Consider the following 18,580-nt stretch of genomic DNA (forward strand, 5'->3'; position numbering starts at 1 on the left):
GGTTTTAATCATCTCTGCATACTGTGGGAAAGAAAAACATGGAGAGGAAATGTGATGCAGCACCGAAGGTTTCTGGTAAAGATGCTGCATTTCCATCTCATCATGTGGATTATGTAAAAATCTGTTGATCTGAAATTACATGTGATGAAGATCGTCGTTCAGAGTGCAGAACTCAGCGTCATGGTGAAGAAAGCAGAAGGAGATGATGATCCTGCTGGAAGCAGCAATACTCAGCTGTGCTGGTCATGTCAGTTGTCACCATGTCATGGTGGGAAATACCTCCAACACCGTTCCACCAGCAGCAGCCTGAAGCGTTGATCCTGACGGCAGGATGGATCCATGTTGTCATGATGTTTCCAGCAGATTCTGATCCTACCATGTGAATGTGGAGCTGAACTGGAGACTCATCAGACCAGCAACGTTTCTCCATCTTCTATTGTCCAGTTCTGGTGAGTCTGTGTGAATTGTAGCCTCAGTTTCCTGTTCTTACTGACAGGAGGGAACCCGCTGTGGTCTTCTGCTGCTGGAGACCATCTGCTTCCAGGCTGGACGGGTTCAGACATGATGTTCTGCAGATCCTGGTTGCAGCGTTGTGTCCAAAGCACTTAAAGATCATGGAACGGGTTCATTTTTCTGTGAGCCCTGAAGTGAACATATTTGCAAATAAAAGAACATGAACTTAAACTGGTTCAGATTGTGTAACATTCTGCAACAGTTCGTTTTGAACCCGGAAATAACAAAGTTGGGTGCCTGCTTCTCATCATAACGTGTAAAAACAGAAACACAGACCACCGAACACGGGAGGCAAAACAACGCGCGTCATCGGGACAGGACAAGGTAACGAGCATGCTCAGAACGACCGAAGTTAACTTAGAGCAACTTAACTTAGTAATTGTGAGCCTCTGTAGACGTCAGATGGTCAGAAGAATAATGTTTGTAGAGAAGTTCTTATCTACTTCAAAGTGTCTCTGTAATGCAAACATCTAGCGGACATTCACCCCCTGCTGGAGATTGGCATCGAAAACATCACTCTGGGGGTCGTACACCAAGAACTGTGATGATGATGTTCCCAGAGGGGGGTTGGGGGAAGAAGAGTATATAAGAGTCATTCTAAGCTGATTTTTAGTTCACCTTGTCCACTGGCTTGGGCCACTTTCGCTACGTTTACATGGGAGTTTTAATTCCCGTTTAATTCTAAATAAAAGTCCACTTTAAACTGATTAAAACCGACCATGTAAACACTTAATGCCTAATGCTAATTTCTATTCAGAATTAAACTTAATTCCGATGTAAGTGTCTGGTTTATTCACATTTTAATTCTGAACTATTTAATTCCTCCGTCATGTAAACCATTCTGGTCGTTCTGAGCATGCTCGTTACCTCGTCCTGTCCCGATGACGCGCGTTGTTTTACCTCCCGTGTTCGGTGCTCTATCTTTCTTCTCCTTCTCAGTTGCTGCAGAAAGTGAAGTAGTCTGCTGGTGTTGAGCTGCTACTTCACATTTATAATAAAAATAAACTGGTTCTTATTATGTAGTTTTTACAAGTTACGACTGAAAAGACGAGAAGCAGGGAGCCAACTTTGTTTATTTCCGGCATACGTAAGATAAGAGAAACTTTATTTATATAGCGCTTTTCATAGACACAAGGTCACAAAGTGCTTCACAACAAGAAAAACATAGAAAACCTGCAACGTCACGTGCCCCTCTGTCCAATCAGAACCCTTCCCAACCCGCCGCTCTGAAGAGGAATTAAGTCAGGACGTGTTTCATGTAAACCTTCATTCAGAATGATCTTCTCGTAGGAGAATACGTTAATTCTGAATTAATAAATTCCAAATTAAAAAACATCATGTAACCGCAGCTTTTGTCTGCTGGCTTGTGTGAAATCCTTGCTAGTAAAACTTTTGTACCTTCTCGCTGATCTGAGCGTCTGTCGTTCATCGGGAGATTTTTCTCCGACAGAGATTCACCTTCGCCTGCTTCAGTCCACTCACTACCAAGCGGTACAACACCAGCCAAATACACACATGGTTCTACTGACACACATCAGACGTAATTAGCAGACATTTGCAGAGCTTGACATCAAACTATTCGCACTAGTCTGCGAATTACCCGTTGATTTGAGTCAGGTGTGTTGCAGCAGGGAAACTCCTAACATGGACTGCAGCCGTCGAGGACCGGAGGTACCTACCCCTGTTGTAAAGATGAAATCCCTGCAGACTGGAAGAAGACGCCGCTCGCCGTGCCCTGAACCTGGTTACTTCAGGATTCTCCTTCACTGAATAAACATTTGTTCTTTCTTTACTTACCTGCTGTCTGTTCCTTCCAGTCGTCCCACTAACCCCATCAGACTGGGCGGCTCCGCCTCACGCATGAAATCTCATCTGGAGCCAAAGTCACACACAACACACCACAATGCAGTATATGTACTGAAATAGTTTATTTTTCTTTCTTTGACATAAAGCCAAGTAAACAACTCTGCAGAAGTGACTGTCACACAGGAACATCACTGTAATTATTGGTTTCTGAAAACAAAGAAAACATTAGGAGGGAGTGTTACTGTAACAGTGAGACACATCTTGTGCAATAAATGTTAAACTACGCTCATAAGTGCCGAGTCCAAACAGACAACATAAGATTACATGTTAGAAAAATACAAAGCTCTGGAGAGTGATGTTCTCGGTTACATGCCGTGCTCCGTCTACCCGTATCCGCCAGGCGTCCGCTACATATGTCACTTATTACACACGTGTTGCTACTGATGTGAACACAGCTGCACGTTTCCAAACACCTCCTTCAGCATAAACATGGTGCAGAAAACAAATGATTTGTGTCACATGGCGGTGTTTCATGGAGAAACTGTAAACTCTTTCCAGTGTGAAGGACTATGGCTGTGACAAGTCTGATATGTAGGTTCAGTTGCATTCACGTTGTTTCTCTTTTATTCTTCTTTTAGCTCAGAGGAGTGTTTGGCAAGATGCATTTTGGCAAATATTTACACATGAAAAGCAGGGAGAGGACGGGGACAGGGGAAGCTGCTAAAACTGTTAAACATGTCAGAGTGCAACCATTACACCAAAAACAGGAATATAAAGAACACAGCATACATAATAAAGAGATCAAGTGACTGAGGTGAGATATCTTACAGCTAATGATCAACAAGAACTGACAAGAGGAGTGAAAGCTACTCTAAACTGGAACCAGTACGCTGACAACTGGCACATTCACTGCGTTTAATGAAGTCCTTATACATAATAAAAGTGAGGTTTTCTCATTAAATCCACAGCATCTATCAGAGACAATGAATAATATTTCCCTGAGCTAGTAAAACCATGTCCACTACGTGCCAACTAGGTGTCTTTTTAAACTAAAGTTACATGCAAACGAATCAGCGCCTTGTCTCGATGTCATCGCTGTGAAACACATAGAAGTGAAAAAAAGCTTCATTTTAATGTGAGATATGTCTGAAAAATGCACACAAAGCAGTGAGAGCTCCTAAATATCTAACAGAGATTCAAGATTTCTTTGTTGGAATAAAGGTCTTCATATGATGGACATCAGAATCATACATATGTGTGGTTATTATAAGTCCCAAGGTGCTAGCATGCAAGTAGATATCAACACTGACGATAATAGTAAAGAGGATCTGAAACATGAAAGAGTCCCTCTGCCCCGCCAGGCAGAGCTCTAGCCAGGAGTTAGAGCTGTACAGAAGATCCTTTTTCTCTGATCTGTAGAGTTCCCATCTGATATGTTGCTCAAAAATATATTACTGACTTACTTTGCCCTTCATTAAATCTAGATTACAATTAGATCTTTAAACAAATGTTAATCAGCATAGTGAGAAACTGCAAATAATCAGCTTCTGCAGGATTTTCTGTCATGTTAGTGATGCTACGCTGCAGCAGTGACCACAGCTGGTGCCATTCTGAAGGTCTGCTCAGGAGGTGTTTGTATTGTTTAATATTAATCTATTCATATAAGACTGAATATTTTTGTCTCAGATGACTATCAGAGATAATCCAGGCTGCTTTATTCATTACAGAAGACAAATATTTTGCTTAACAGAGTTAAAATATGTCTTTTAGGTTAGGGTTAGGTGTCTGGAAGTAAAAAGTAGACAAAATCACTGGAAGCAGTTTTAACCAAGTGTCGCTTCACTGCTAGAAACCTCCTGCTTTGAAAGGCTGAAGACGTTCTGTGTGGAGTTCCACAGGTTCCACACATGTACCAGCAGAACACGCTGAACATGCTGAGTTCATGTTCTGCTTGGACATGCGTGGAACCTCCTGGTTCTCTGCCTTCTTCCTGCAGTCCAGAAACATGCATTTTAGCAGGTGACTATGAAGGGTTGCTTGTATCGCTGCGTTGTCCCAGTAACGGCCAGGTGACCTGATCAGACTGCGTCCTGCCAGGAGAAGCTGAAGACCCCTCCGTGACTCTGCGCTGGAATAAGTGGGTACGATGAAGAGATGAAGTGCTTCTGCTCATTGCTTTGAGCAACCCAGACAGCAGACATATTTGTGCCTAATCCAGGCTATTTTTGGTACCTATGTCTCAGTTACGTTGGGCGTTGGGAAGTGTTGTGTGGGCGAGATGTGCTCCAGATGTCACTGGCTGGCCGAGTCGTCAGTTACAACAAGCGGCAACCTCCAGCTGTCAAAAGTGAAGCCTATGCGGATGTGCATAAAACTGCAGTTCTCCCTTCATCCACTAGGGGCTGCAAAAACAGAGCAAATCCCCATAGACTCCCATGTTAAAAAGACCAACTTCACAGCAGAAATAAACATGTTTACAGGAGGAATAAACATGTTTACAGACTGGTTCAAAATCCATTTTCGGTTTAATAGGTCAGGTTTACCTTCATGACAACTGTGGGGGGAGTGAATTTTTTTCTAACTCGCCCGTTTAAAAGTAATTTAATCTCGAAATTCGGCATATTAAGTGGCGTGTCCTTTTGATTGACAGGTACTCGATCTCCCGCTTTGAGTAAAAATGTAGAACAACCCTAACCCTAGCCCGTTAGCTGGTTAGCTCCTGTTATCTCCGGGTTAGCTCGGTTAGCTCTTAGCTATAAGCAGCTCAGAGTTCGCTTGATGTCAATCATCCACCATGACGCTCACAGCCCCCCTCTCAGCTCCACCTCTTTGCCCATATTCGTATTTTCCAGGTGAGATGGCACGCATCCCCCTGCCAAGATGGCGATGGTAGGAACCGCCCACCGAGCTTCAGTTCAGCTCTTCAGAAACCTACGGGTGATGTCACGGAGGCTCCGCCCAGCTCTTTATATACAGTCTAAGGCTACAACAAGTGATAACAGCCACATATGACATCAAACCCTGCACAAGCCTGCTCATTAGCCATTGATTTGAATCAGGTGTGTTGCAGCAGAGAAACTCCTAACATTTGCAGGACTGCGGCACTCAAGGACTGGAGTTGCCAACCCCCGATCTACAACAACACCACCACCAAGCTCATGCAGTCCTGGGGTTTCTGTTTTTACTTTGTGTCAGTTTTCTGACCACCATGTGTCCAAAGGGGAGACAGCAGGATATCCAACATGTCCCTCTACAACACGTCCCACGTCACGTCCTGTCTGGTTCACTGGAGGGTCGGTTTGCTTTCACACTGGACACAAACCACTCCACAGTTCACCTGCAAGTGAACCGAGGCCCCTGTTTTAAGCAGACCAGATTTGCATGTTTGGTCCGAACGTGTACAAAGTAGTGAGAACACAAACTGAACTATCTGCGGAACCGGACCTGGGCTCGTTCAAAGCGGAAACTGATTAAAGTTTTTATTAACCTGCAGGGACAGGACCAAAATGTTGTTTGTATGTTCAACCCCCTCCCAACTGGTTGCAGGCAGTTGAATTCTTTGACATGTCTGGTGAAAACTGACATTTAGTTGGGTAAACGTCAGAGTGCAAGCGAACGCAGCACATAATGTACTCAGAGAGCATGTTTCCTTTCTGTTGCATAAAACATGGCAGAGAGAGGAAAGTGTCTTTATAACATAAAGATGAAATTAAATGTCCAGTAAAGTAAAATTATGATGGATTGCAGGTCATGAGGCTTCATGATTTGGGGAAAAAAATGCTATTTAGGGTTTTAAAACAGGACTTTGGTATAGTCAGAAAAATGCTTATGGAAGTTTTAACCAGTGAACTGAGCAGAATGCAGGTGATCAGTGTCACCATGACACCATATTTCATCATGACTTTTTTCTTTGTTACTCCTACATCAATACAATCACATTCTTGATCATAATGCACCATCTGCATACAGAGCATCACCTTGGTAACTGCGACCATAAAATGATAAAGAGCCACTGTGCAAATTTAATAATTAACTCTGATAAAACTCCTGATTGAGCTCAAAGCTGTTGGTTTACCTAAAACCAATCTCAACTCTTTGACTAGTAGAGATTAGTGGCATTCAGGGAAATCTTAAAAAAAGCTAAAAACAATCATTGATGACAAACACCACGACTGTTTACTTTTATAGATTTAGCCTTACTTTACACTGCATATGGCCTTTTAAGTCGTAATAATCACATAATTACTTTATTTTTAAGGCTTTGCATGCCATTTACATGTCCCACACCGTCCAGCACAATGATCAGTGTCTTCTAAAAGCATCCCTGGTCACTTGTGCATGACCCCAAAAGCTAGTAGTTTTGCTGTAGTTGTCAGAACTCTTATGGTTAATATGTATGAGTATTTTGTCCTGTGTATTGATGGTAAGTCACATGGTGATAGTAAACATGTTACAGTAACTACACATGTTGCAGATAAGCGAGAAAATGCGAGAAATGATGTGCTACCATGATAGGTTTAGCTAGCATTGCATTAGGTATGATAAGTTTAGCTAGCATTGCATTAGCTATGATAAGTTTAGCTAGCATTGCATTAGCTTGGTAACTAGGAAACTAATTAATGTATGTTCTGCAGAACACGTTGCCTCATGAAGAGGGAAAAAACTGGACCATATGTGCGTGTGTGTGTGTGTGTGTGTGTGTGTGTGTGTAGGTGGGACATTCAGAGATTCAATCTGCTTCTAACAGCTAATGCCAACATGTTGCAGACCTCCAGAATGGCTGCCAGAGGGTTAGCTGCGACACCTGAAAGACTTTCTGCATGTTCACACACTATACTGTGCCCTGGTGGAAGCCAACGATGGCGAACGCTGCTGTGGTCCAGCTCCAAGTGTTTCACGCCGACACACACACACACACTGTTCAAAGGGTGGGATTTCAGGGATCTTCCACATGTGGTAGCGTGTAAATCCCAACCAGCAGCTGTGCCTCGCCTCAGGTCGAGTCGTTCAGCTTCAGGCTCTCTGAAACGGAAGATGCAGAGCAGAGTGAGACACCGCAGCACACACACGACACACACAAGCAACACTTTCACTTGTTTTCTTTAACAAATCCTGTATTTCACTCATTTCTGGCCAACAAAACTGAAGCCAGCTAAGTTAGTTTAAAACTGAAGCGGTGGTGAACACATTTTAAACTGGGAGAACTGAACTATGAACTGGTTCATGAGAAGCCACAACACCGGCTAACTGGGATTTCTCTCCAGTTATCTGATTATTCAGCCGACCTCAGTCTTTATTTATTTATCTCAACGACTACCAGTCAGAAATATCTCATGTAAGATTGTATACTAAAGGAGTGTAGCTGCTGGCAGAAATGGCTGGAAGACAACGAGGCTTCGTGAGCAGTAGATGGATAAAGTAAAGAGCATTCCAAACTCTTTCTCTTTTAGTGGTTTTACTGGTTTCGACATTGTCATGCTGATAAAGGCCAAGATCTACTCTGATAATGCACAAAATACTATTTCATGCCTTTCAAATTGTGTCTTCTTTATTAATCGTTTAAAGGATTTCTCACACTTGTGGGATTTATTTGAATGGCACTGATGAGCTTTTGCTTCTGCAGCTGTTAGCTGAAGCAGTTAAGCTAGCAGAGGCAGTATAGTACTTTTCCTTGTTGCAACTGAAAAAAGAAAAAAATTATGTCTTTTCCAGACATCAAGAAGCAAAATGCCTAAATGAACTATGTAGATCTGGTTCTTTGTTACTTTGTGTGCTATGTGTTTGATGCTTTTTTCTGCTTGAATGGTTCATTGAAGCTTAAACAAAGAAAGAAATAAAAAAATGTTTAATTTCTCTGAAAACTGTCAGATACAAGGACTGAAAAATGAGTGAAGATTGTCCAAGAAAAACTCTGAAATTACTTCATAAAGTTGGAGAATTAAACTTAAAATCACAGAAAAAGATAGTTAATGGAAAGTCCAGCTGCTGTGAAGCAAAAAATAAAGATATTAGACGTGAGCAAAGCGTTGCATTTTCTGTTGTTCAGCCGGTCATCTGGGATGCTGAGCCTCTTCCAGGTGGGTCGACGTGTTCTTTTGGGCCAATGAAGCTTATTTACTCGTTTACTGGTCCATCAAGTTCCCCCCAGCTACCAGCGGAGATCAGATATCTAAACACCACTGCCTTTCATAACCCTGACACCTGAGTAATTCATTAATCCAAATGTTCAGCGCAGAACTCTGACAGCTGATGATGATGATGATGATGATGATGATGATGATGTTAGAAGCTGTGGTTCTGCTTTTGGACCAAAATGCAATAGCTACTATTGTTCTGGTGTTTATGGACAATATCCAGTAATAAAACACTTTCAGAAGAGTGTTTATATAAATTTCTGTCGATATGTTATACTGATGCAGCTGTTTGTGTTTTTATCATACAATCCAGTAATTCTAGGTCTGACTGTATTATTACGTTTTTAAAAATGCTCTATGATTATCTGAACCTGGCTGAGGCAACATCTCCAGAGTAGAAGAGACACGCAGAAACTGTTACACTTTGTTCATGCTGGATACTACAATCCAGAACAGGAACATTCTGGATACTACCATCCAGAACAGGAACAACATTCTGGATACTACCATCCAGAACAGGAACAACATTCTGGATACTACCATCCAGAACAGGAACATTCTGGATACTACCATCCAGAACAGGAACAACATTCTGGATACTACCATCCAGAACAGGAACAACATTCTGGATACTACCATCCAGAACAGGAACATTCTGGATACTACCATCCAGAACAGGAACAACATTCTGGATACTACCATCCAGAACAGGAACATTCTGGATACTACCATCCAGAACAGGAACATTCTGGATACTACCATCCAGAACAGGAACATTCTGGATACTACCATCCAGAACAGGAACATTCTGGATACTACCATCCAGAACAGGAACAACATTCTGGATACTACCATCCAGAACAGGAACATTCTGGATACTACCATCCAGAACAGGAACATTCTGGATACTACCATCCAGAACAGGAACATTCTGGATACTACCATCCAGAACAGGAACAACATTCTGGATACTACCATCCAGAACAGGAACATTCTGGATACTACCATCAGGAACAGAAAAAACATTCTGGATGCTACCATCCAGAACAGGAACATTCTGGATACCACCATCCAGAACAGGAACATTCTGGATACTACCATCCAGAACAGGAACAACATTCTGGATACTACCATCCAGAACAGGAACAACATTCTGGATGCTACCATCCAGAACAGGAACATTCTGGATGCTACCATCCAGAACAGGAACAACATTCTGGATACTACCATCCAGAACAGGAACAACATTCTGGATACTACCATCCAGAACAGGAACATTCTGGATACTACCATCCAGAACAGGAACATTCTGGATACTACCATCCAGAACAGGAACAACATTCTGGATACTACCATCCAGAACAGGAACATTCTGGATACTACCATCTGGAACAGAAAAAACATTCTGGATGCTACCATCCAGAACAGGAACATTCTGGATACTACCATCCAGAACAGGAACATTCTGGATACTACCATCCGGAACAGGAACATTCTGGATACTACCATCTGGAACAGAAAAAACATTCTGGATGCTACCATCCAGAACAGGAACATTCTGGATGCTACCATCCAGAACAGGAACAACATTCTGGATACTACCATCCAGAACAGGAACATTCTGGATACTACCATCTGGAACAGAAAAAACATTCCGGATACTACCATCCAGAACAGGAACAACATTCTGGATGCTACCATCCAGAACAGGATCGTTCTGGATACTACCATCCAAAACAGGAACATTCTGGATACTACCATCCAGAACAGGAACATTCTGGATACTACCATCTGGAACAGAAAAAACATTCTGGATGCTACCATCCAGAACAGGAACATTCTGGATGCTACCATCCAGAACAGGAACAACATTCTGGATGCTACCATCCAGAACAGGAACATTCTGAATACTACCATCCAAAACAGGAACATTCTGGATACTACCATCCAGAACAGGAACAACATTCTGGATACTACCATCCAGAACAGGATCATTCTGGATACTACCATCCAGAACAGGAACAACATTCTGGATACTACCATCCAGAACAGGAACAACATTCTGGATACTACCATCCAGAACAGGAACATTCTGGATACTACCATCCAGAACAGGAACAACATTCTGGATGCTACCATCCAGAACAGGAACATTCTGAATACTACCATCCAAAACAGGAACATTCTGGATACTACCATCCAGAACAGGAACAACATTCTGGATACTACCATCCAGAACAGGAACAACATTCTGGATACTACCATCCAGAACAGGATCATTCTGGATACTACCATCCAGAACAGGAACAACATTCTGGATACTACCATCCAGAACAGGAACATTCTGGATACTACTATCCAGAACAGGAACAACATTCTGGATACTACCATCCAGAACAGGATCATTCTGGATACTACCATCTGGAACAGGAACATTCTGAATACTACCATCCAGAACAGGAACAACATTGATTGATGATGTGTGAGTGAGTCCAGATGTTGATGCTACGGACAATTTTTGTCCTTGATTGTAGCTGCTTTTCATTAACCCACTGGAATATCTTAAAACCTACTACACACATCAACATACACACATATTCTTCCTCCAATTCCAGAATCAGTGTGCTGTAGTGAGGTCCAACCATAATTTGTTCCTTGCTGCAGGTTTGTCTTTGTCAGATGTTTAGTTCCTACCAGGAAAACTGTTTTCTGCTCAGTGAGGATGGATATTTCATAGAGATGGATTTTATTTTTCTTTTTTGCTTCACGGAGTGTAAAACTTGTGTGTGATGCAGCTTCATCAGGTCTGAGAGTTCCTACAAAGACGACTAAACGTTCACAGAATCTAAACTTCTGAGAAAATCCAATTTTATATATAAAAAAACTCAGTTACTTATCAGTGTGAGTAAAACAACGTTTTAATGTTTTTTAATGTTTTTTAACATTTTAATTTAAAACAACGTCTGTTTTCCTGAACTCACATCCTTGTAATTCTTTAGCTACTTGGAAACTTGTCTGTATGCTTGTGAAAGCAGTCTGAATCTGCTCTCCACCTCATTCCAGCGTCTGTTTATGGTTAAACAGCCAAAGAAAGATAAGAATTTAGTGGTTGTGTTTTCTGCTGTATTAATGCCTCTTGTTGTATGTATATTCTTTTAAAGTAAAGTGTAAATTGAAGTCTATTATTTGCTTTTAAATGGAGCCACAGTTAACGGGGAAATACATCTTTGGGACGAGCTTGTTGAGTTTATATCAGATTATAATGAAAGAGTTTCTATATGTGCTGACTTCTTACAGTTGGCAAGCTGAAGCCTTGTCTGTTCTTTCTGTTGGCCTGCAGTAGCTTGCGTGTTCGGTTTGATTTGAGTCAACATCTCTGATTCCATTCCACCTAAAAAACAAGATAAAGAAGTAGAAAATTAGACTTATTTCCTGCTAAATCCGACTTCCTTCTCCCTCCCTTTGAGACTAAAATGTGGCGAAAGATCCACAGTGGAAACTGCAGGAGCTACAGGAGCTGCAGGACCTGCAGGAGCTGCAGGAGCTGCAGAAGCTGCAGGAGCTACAGGAGCTGCAGGAGCTACAGGAGCTGTAGGAGCTACAGGAGCTGCAGAAGCTACAGCTAATATCCCAACTTTCAGCAGTTCAACTACTGGACCACCGAACTCATGTTCAGAGTTTAGAGTGTTTGAATAAACCAAAATAAGAACAAACCTGATTTTACTGGTCAGACTGGAGGCCAGTTTGGCCATTAGAAGTCGTCAGGATCTCTGAATTGAGTTTATCCAAGATAAAACTTTCCCTACAGCTGCAGCAAAACCTTTACAGACAGCTGGGAGCCTATACATCAGGAACATCCAGCGCCTTTTTCAGGAGTTTTTAATGCATAAAGATTCAGATTGTTGTGACCCTAACCCCAAAGTCGTTCTCATCTACGCTGAGACAGAATGCTGTTAAACTGTTGCTGCACAAGCAGCCAAAAGTCGGCCTTGAAACGAGTTTGCAGCTGTCAGTCAAAGCAATCAGTCGTCATCTCAGCAGACAAGATCAATGATGACGGGCCAGAAGTGTGTGCCTACATGAGTGTTTCTCTTGGGGCACAATGTGTGTTTAGCATTCTGAGCAGGTCATGTCTACAAGGTGTCCAATAAGAGAGCTATCAGAGCAGCAATACATGCCCTGTCAGTTGGAACGAGTCCAGATGTGATCAGATCAGAGTTAGAGGAGGCGTAAACGGTCGCATCATTTTCATGTTATGGCTGCACGTCCTTCCTCCACACCATGACATGCACAGCTGCAGTCATAACATGATACAGGACTGCTTATTAGTGCACTGTTTTAACAGTAACAATAGAAAATACATGAATAAATAAAGAAAAACACACTTTTAAGCTACTGTTTCATAATAAAAGAATAAAATACTTTGTCAAAGTTCAGTTTGAATATTAAAACACGACCAAAGCCATTCAGCAGGTGATAAATATATTTATGGACGAAGCGGTTAGGGTTATGAATGAATGAATGAATATATTTATATATTGGAAGAGACTCATAGAGGTTGAAATGTGTTTAGAATAAATCTGATTTCTCAGATCTTTGGCCACATGGTCTGGATGCGTCCACACACACCGAGGGTAGGGCTGGGTTCGGAAACCAGATCATACGTGATTATCAGCCACTGGTTTGACCTTTCAAAGCCTCAACTGGGAGATGTTGGGAACAGATGTGCTACGAACCATCTTCATTTATTCTCCACCAGTAACACACACGCTGATACACACCTCCTGCCTAGACACACACACACACACACACACACACACACACACGTTGCATCTGGTGCCGGAAGTGACGCCGTCTGCACACTCAGCATGCGAGACGGAACCAAAGTCCAGATTTTACTGTTTTTATTTTCATATGAAACAACAGATTTTACATCCTGCTACACTGACCTTTGACCTGAACTTGTTGCATTTTTCTGTAAAGGAGCTGACTTTTGGTTTGAATTGGCGCTAAATGCAAAAATGCTTGAAATTAATCAAAATTTCTGTTCCACGGAGTTTTACTCCCCACAAATCCAGGTTTATTACTGTTTACTGTTTATTTCTGACCCTCGTTAGCTGCAGCTCGTCGCTGCTGCTGTTGATCTCGCTACGGTCCAACCACACAGAACCTATACCAATAATGTGAAATATATCAAAAAACCATCAACGTAAACTCCTTCACACACACACACACACACACACACACACACACACACACACACACACACACACACACACACACACACACACGAACACAACCAGTAAAATAACCAACAGAAGCATGTGTTGTAGACAGAGGTGGAAATTAAGGAATTGTAGGCATGAAAGCGTGTAGGCATGAACACGCTTTCATGCCTACACGCCCTACTGCCTGCACTACTACACGCCTACATGCCTACACGCCTACACACCTGCACACCTACATGCCTGCACACCTACACACCTGCACACCTACATGCCTGCACACCTACACGCTTTCATGCCTACACGCCCTACTGCCTGCACTACTACACGCCTACATGCCTACACGCCTACACACCTGCACACCTACACGCCTGCATGCCTACACGCCTGCACACCTGCACGCCTACACACCTGCATACCTACATACCTACATGCCTGCACGCCTGCAGGCGTGTACACCTACACGTCTACACACCTGCACACCTACATGCCTACACGCCTACACACCTGCATGCCTACACGCCTGCACGCCTACACACCTGCATGCCTACAGGCCCTACTGCCTACACTACTACACGCCTGCACGCCTACACACCTGCATACCTACATGCCTACACGCCTACACGCCTTCATGCCTGCACGCCCTACTGCCTACACTACTACACGCCTACACGCCTGCACGCCTACACACCTGCATACCTACATGCCTACACGCCTGCACACCTACACGCCTGCACACCAACACACCTGCACACCTGTACACCTACACGCCTACACACCTGCACACCTACATGCCTACACGCCTACACACCTGCACGCCTACACGCCTGCAGGCGTGTACACCTACACACCTACACACCTGCATACCTACATGCCTACACGCCTGCACGCCTACACGCCTACACACCTGCATACCTGCATGCCTACACACCTGCATACCTGCACGCCTACACTACTACACGCCTGCACGCCTACACACCTGCATACCTACATGCCTACACGCCTGCACACCTACACGCCTGCACGCCTACACGCCTTCATGCCTACACGCCCTACTGCCTACACTACTACACGCCTACACACCTGCACGCCTACACGCCTTCATGCCTACACACCTGCATGCCTACACTACTACACACCTACACGCCTACACGCCTGCACGCCTACACACCTGCATACCTACATGCCTACACGCCTACACACCTGCACGCCTACACAACTACACGCCTGCACGCCTACACACCTGCACGCCTACACGCCTTCATGCCTACACGCCCTACTGCCTACACTACTACACGCCTACACACCTGCACGCCTACACGCCTTCATGCCTACACGCCCTACTGCCTACACTACTACACGCCTACACACCTACACGCCTACACGCCTGCACGCCTGCACGCCTACACACCTGCACGCCTACACAACTACACGCCTGCACACCTGCACGCCTACATGCCTACACGCCCTACTGCCTACAATACTACACACCTACATGCCTACACGCCCTACTGCCTACAATACTACACACCTACATGCCTACACGCCTGCACACCTGCACGCCTACACGCCTTCATGCCTACATGCCCTACTGCCTACACTACTACACGCCTACACGCCTACACGCCTGCACACCTACACACCTGCATGCCTACACGCCTGCACACCTACACGCCTGCACACCTACACACCTGCATGCCTACACGCCTGCACACCTGCACGCCTACACGCGTGTACACCTACACACCTACACACCTGCACACCTACATGCCTACACGCCTACACACCTGCACGCCTACACGCCTAAACGCCTGCACGCCTACACACCTGCATACCTACATTCCTACATGCCTGCACACCTGCATGCCTACACGCCTACACACCTGCATACCTGCATACCTACACGCCTACACACCTGCACACCTGCACACCTGCACACCTACACGCCTGCACACCTACACGCCTGCATGCCTACACGCCTGCACACCTGCACGCCTACACGCCTACACACCTGCATACCTACACACCTGCACACCTACACGCCTGCACACCTACACGCCTGCATGCCTACACGCCTGCACACCTGCACGCCTACACGCCTACACACCTGCATACCTACATACCTACATGCCTGCACGCCTGCAGGCGTGTACACCTACACGTCTACACACCTGCACACCTACATGCCTACACGCCTACACGCCTGCATGCCTACAGGCCCTACTGCCTACACTACTACACGCCTACACGCCTGCACGCCTACACACCTGCATACCTACATGCCTACACGCCTACATGCCTGCACGCCTACACATCTTCACGCCTACACACCTGCACACCTGTATGTAGAGCAGCCCATAGGAAAGTTCTCTGACTCTGAGTCTCCCCAGAACTTGAAAAGCCTGAGAACAACGCGCCAGCAGCAGGATTCCATTTGAACAAATACAAGAAACCTTTAAAAAAAAAAAACGCGTTATTTAATCTCACAAAAGCTGAGAGGTTAAGTGAGTTAACACGACTATCGTTGCAACTGCAGCAGCCTGTGGTCAAAGTGGAAGTGTACCATACCTGGTGGCGGTCTGGGCAGCCTGCTCTGGGTATCACCCCTACTGGCAGAGGTCAGGATGGGTTCAGACGGGGGTTGGATGGGCTGGAGGAAGGCCACAGTGGGGAAAGGCACTGATGGGATATGGGTCATGGAGGAGTCGGACAGGGAGTTCGGCACCCCTGCGTGACAGCTGTCCTTAAAGCCGGATGGTATTCTCCACCGGGGTAATGGGGAAGGAGACATGTCCTCGCTGGAGGAACCAGGAACACTGGGAGGACTGAGGGACTGTTCTGGGGTTGAGGAGGATTTGGGGAGGAGGTGCAGAATGGAGGAGAAGAAGGAACAGGATTCTGGGAGAGGAATGGTCCCGATTCCACTGTCCAATGTTCGCATCTTGCAGCCGGAGCCTGCGGCACAAGGAGAACAGCTGAAGTGGTTCAGGCAGCAGGAGGGAAGGGGACAACAGGAATGAAACAACAGGACAAACATGGCTGAAGTGGTGATACGGTACCTTCACAACAGTAATACAGCCGTTATTGACTGATGCAAGCCAAGCTAACTTTGTGTCTCTGAGGGAAATCTGAGAAGCTGACAGTCACTTACATGCTGGAAATGATAAGTGAGAATGTAAAATGATAAGTCATCACTGTTCCATGAGGACAGCTTTATCAGGCGTTAGTCCTGATCCACATGTTCCTCTCTTTCTGACGTAATGCAGTTTCTCTCTGCAAAAAAACTTGCAAAGGCTTTTTTTGTTGCAGCCACGTTAAAACACAATGATTTTAAGAGAAAAAAGTTTCAGTACAATCCAGTGACGTACTTATCAGACTGGACGAGCCAACTGATCCAAATAAAGCCCACTTGAACCACTGCTTTGTATTGCAGATGTTTGATGGCTGTGTGACTGCTTGCATGCATCGGCCACATTGGGAAAATGAAATGTACATAATGGCTTCGTGTATGGCGTGAAATCCAGACAAACTGCTGTGTGTTTAGTCTGTAATCAGCTCACCGCAGATGTTAATGCTGGAATATGGAAACCTACCTACACTGCAACTCTGTGTGTCCCAGATAGCGTTTATATTCTGTTTTTACACTGCAATACTGTGATGTTACACTCAGCAGCTGTTTTATCACGTCCACCTGTTCAACTGCTTGTTAATGCAAATATCTAATCAGCCAATCACACGGCAGCAGCTCATTGCATTTAATCATGTAGACGTGGTGAAGACGACCTGCTGAAGTTCAATCTGAGCACCAGAACGACTATTTACTGGGATTTTCACAAACAAACCATCTCCAGGGTTTACAGAGGTCTGGAGAGGAGAAAATATCCAGTTGTTGATGTCAGAGGAGAATGGACAGACTGGTTGGAGATGACAGAAAGACAACAGGAAGACCAGTAAGCACTGGTTCCAACCAGGATATGGAGAACGTCATCTCTGAACACACAACATGTCCAGCCTGGAAATCTTCTCATCAACTCAGTTAAATTCTGAGCATGCAGGAGTAAGCAGAACCTCCAGCTGGACCAGAACCAGCAAGCAGAACCTCCAGCAGTATCAGAAACCAGGAAGCAGAACCTCCAGCTGGACCAGAACCAGCAAGCAGAACCTCCAGCAGGATCAGAAACCAGGAAGCAGAACCTCCAGCTGGACCAGAACCAGCAAGCAGAACCTCCAGCAGGATCAGAAACCAGGAAGCAGAACCTCCAGCTGGACCAGAACCAGCAAGCAGAACCTCCAGCAGGATCAGAAACCAGGAAGCAGAACCTCCAGCTGGACCAGAACCAGTAAGCAGAACCTCCAGCTGGACCAGAACCAGCAAGCAGAACCTCCAGCTGGACCAGAACCAGCAAGCAGAACCTCCAGAAGGATCAGAAACCAGGAAGCAGAACCTCCAGCTGGACCAGAACCAGCAAGCAGAACCTCCAGCAGGATCAGAAACCAGGAAGCAGAACCTCCAGCTGAACCAGAACCAGTAAGCAGAACCTCCAGCTGGACCAGAACCAGCAAGCAGAACCTCCAGCAGGAACAGAAACCAGGAAGCAGAACCTCCAGCTGGACCAGAACCAGCAAGCAGAACCTCCAGCAGGATCAGAAACCAGGAAGCAGAACCTCCAGCTGGACCAGAACCAGCGAGCAGAACCTCCAGCAGGATCAGAAACCAGGAAGCAGAACCTCCAGCTGGACCAGAACCAGGAAGCAGAACCTCCAGCTGGACCAGAACCAGCAAGCAGAACCTCCAGCAGGAACAGAAACCAGGAAGCAGAACCTCCAGCAGGATCAGAACCAGCAAGCAGAACCTCCAGCAGGATCAGAAACCTGGAAGCAGAACCTCCAGCAGGATCAGAA

General features: G+C 44.9%; 1 protein-coding gene across 1 annotated transcript in view; it reads right to left on the reverse strand.

Annotated features, from left to right (window-relative positions):
- The window catches only part of LOC306766921 (nck-associated protein 5-like), a gene marked incomplete at its 3' end in the record, with an annotated part of 142,486 nt that overhangs the window by 12,475 nt on the left and 111,431 nt on the right, over positions 1-18,580 (reverse strand). The window contains exons 11-12 of the mRNA XM_079254779.1: positions 16,247-16,633; positions 11,742-11,844 (exon numbers count right to left, since the gene is read on the reverse strand). Coding sequence (XP_079110905.1) covers positions 11,742-11,844; positions 16,247-16,633 — 490 coding nt within the window. The remainder of the gene's footprint in view (positions 1-11,741; positions 11,845-16,246; positions 16,634-18,580) is intronic.

Source organism: Telmatherina bonti, assembly GCF_933228915.1.
Source record: "Telmatherina bonti genome assembly, chromosome: 15".
NCBI classification, from domain to species: Eukaryota; Metazoa; Chordata; class Actinopteri; order Atheriniformes; family Telmatherinidae; genus Telmatherina; species Telmatherina bonti.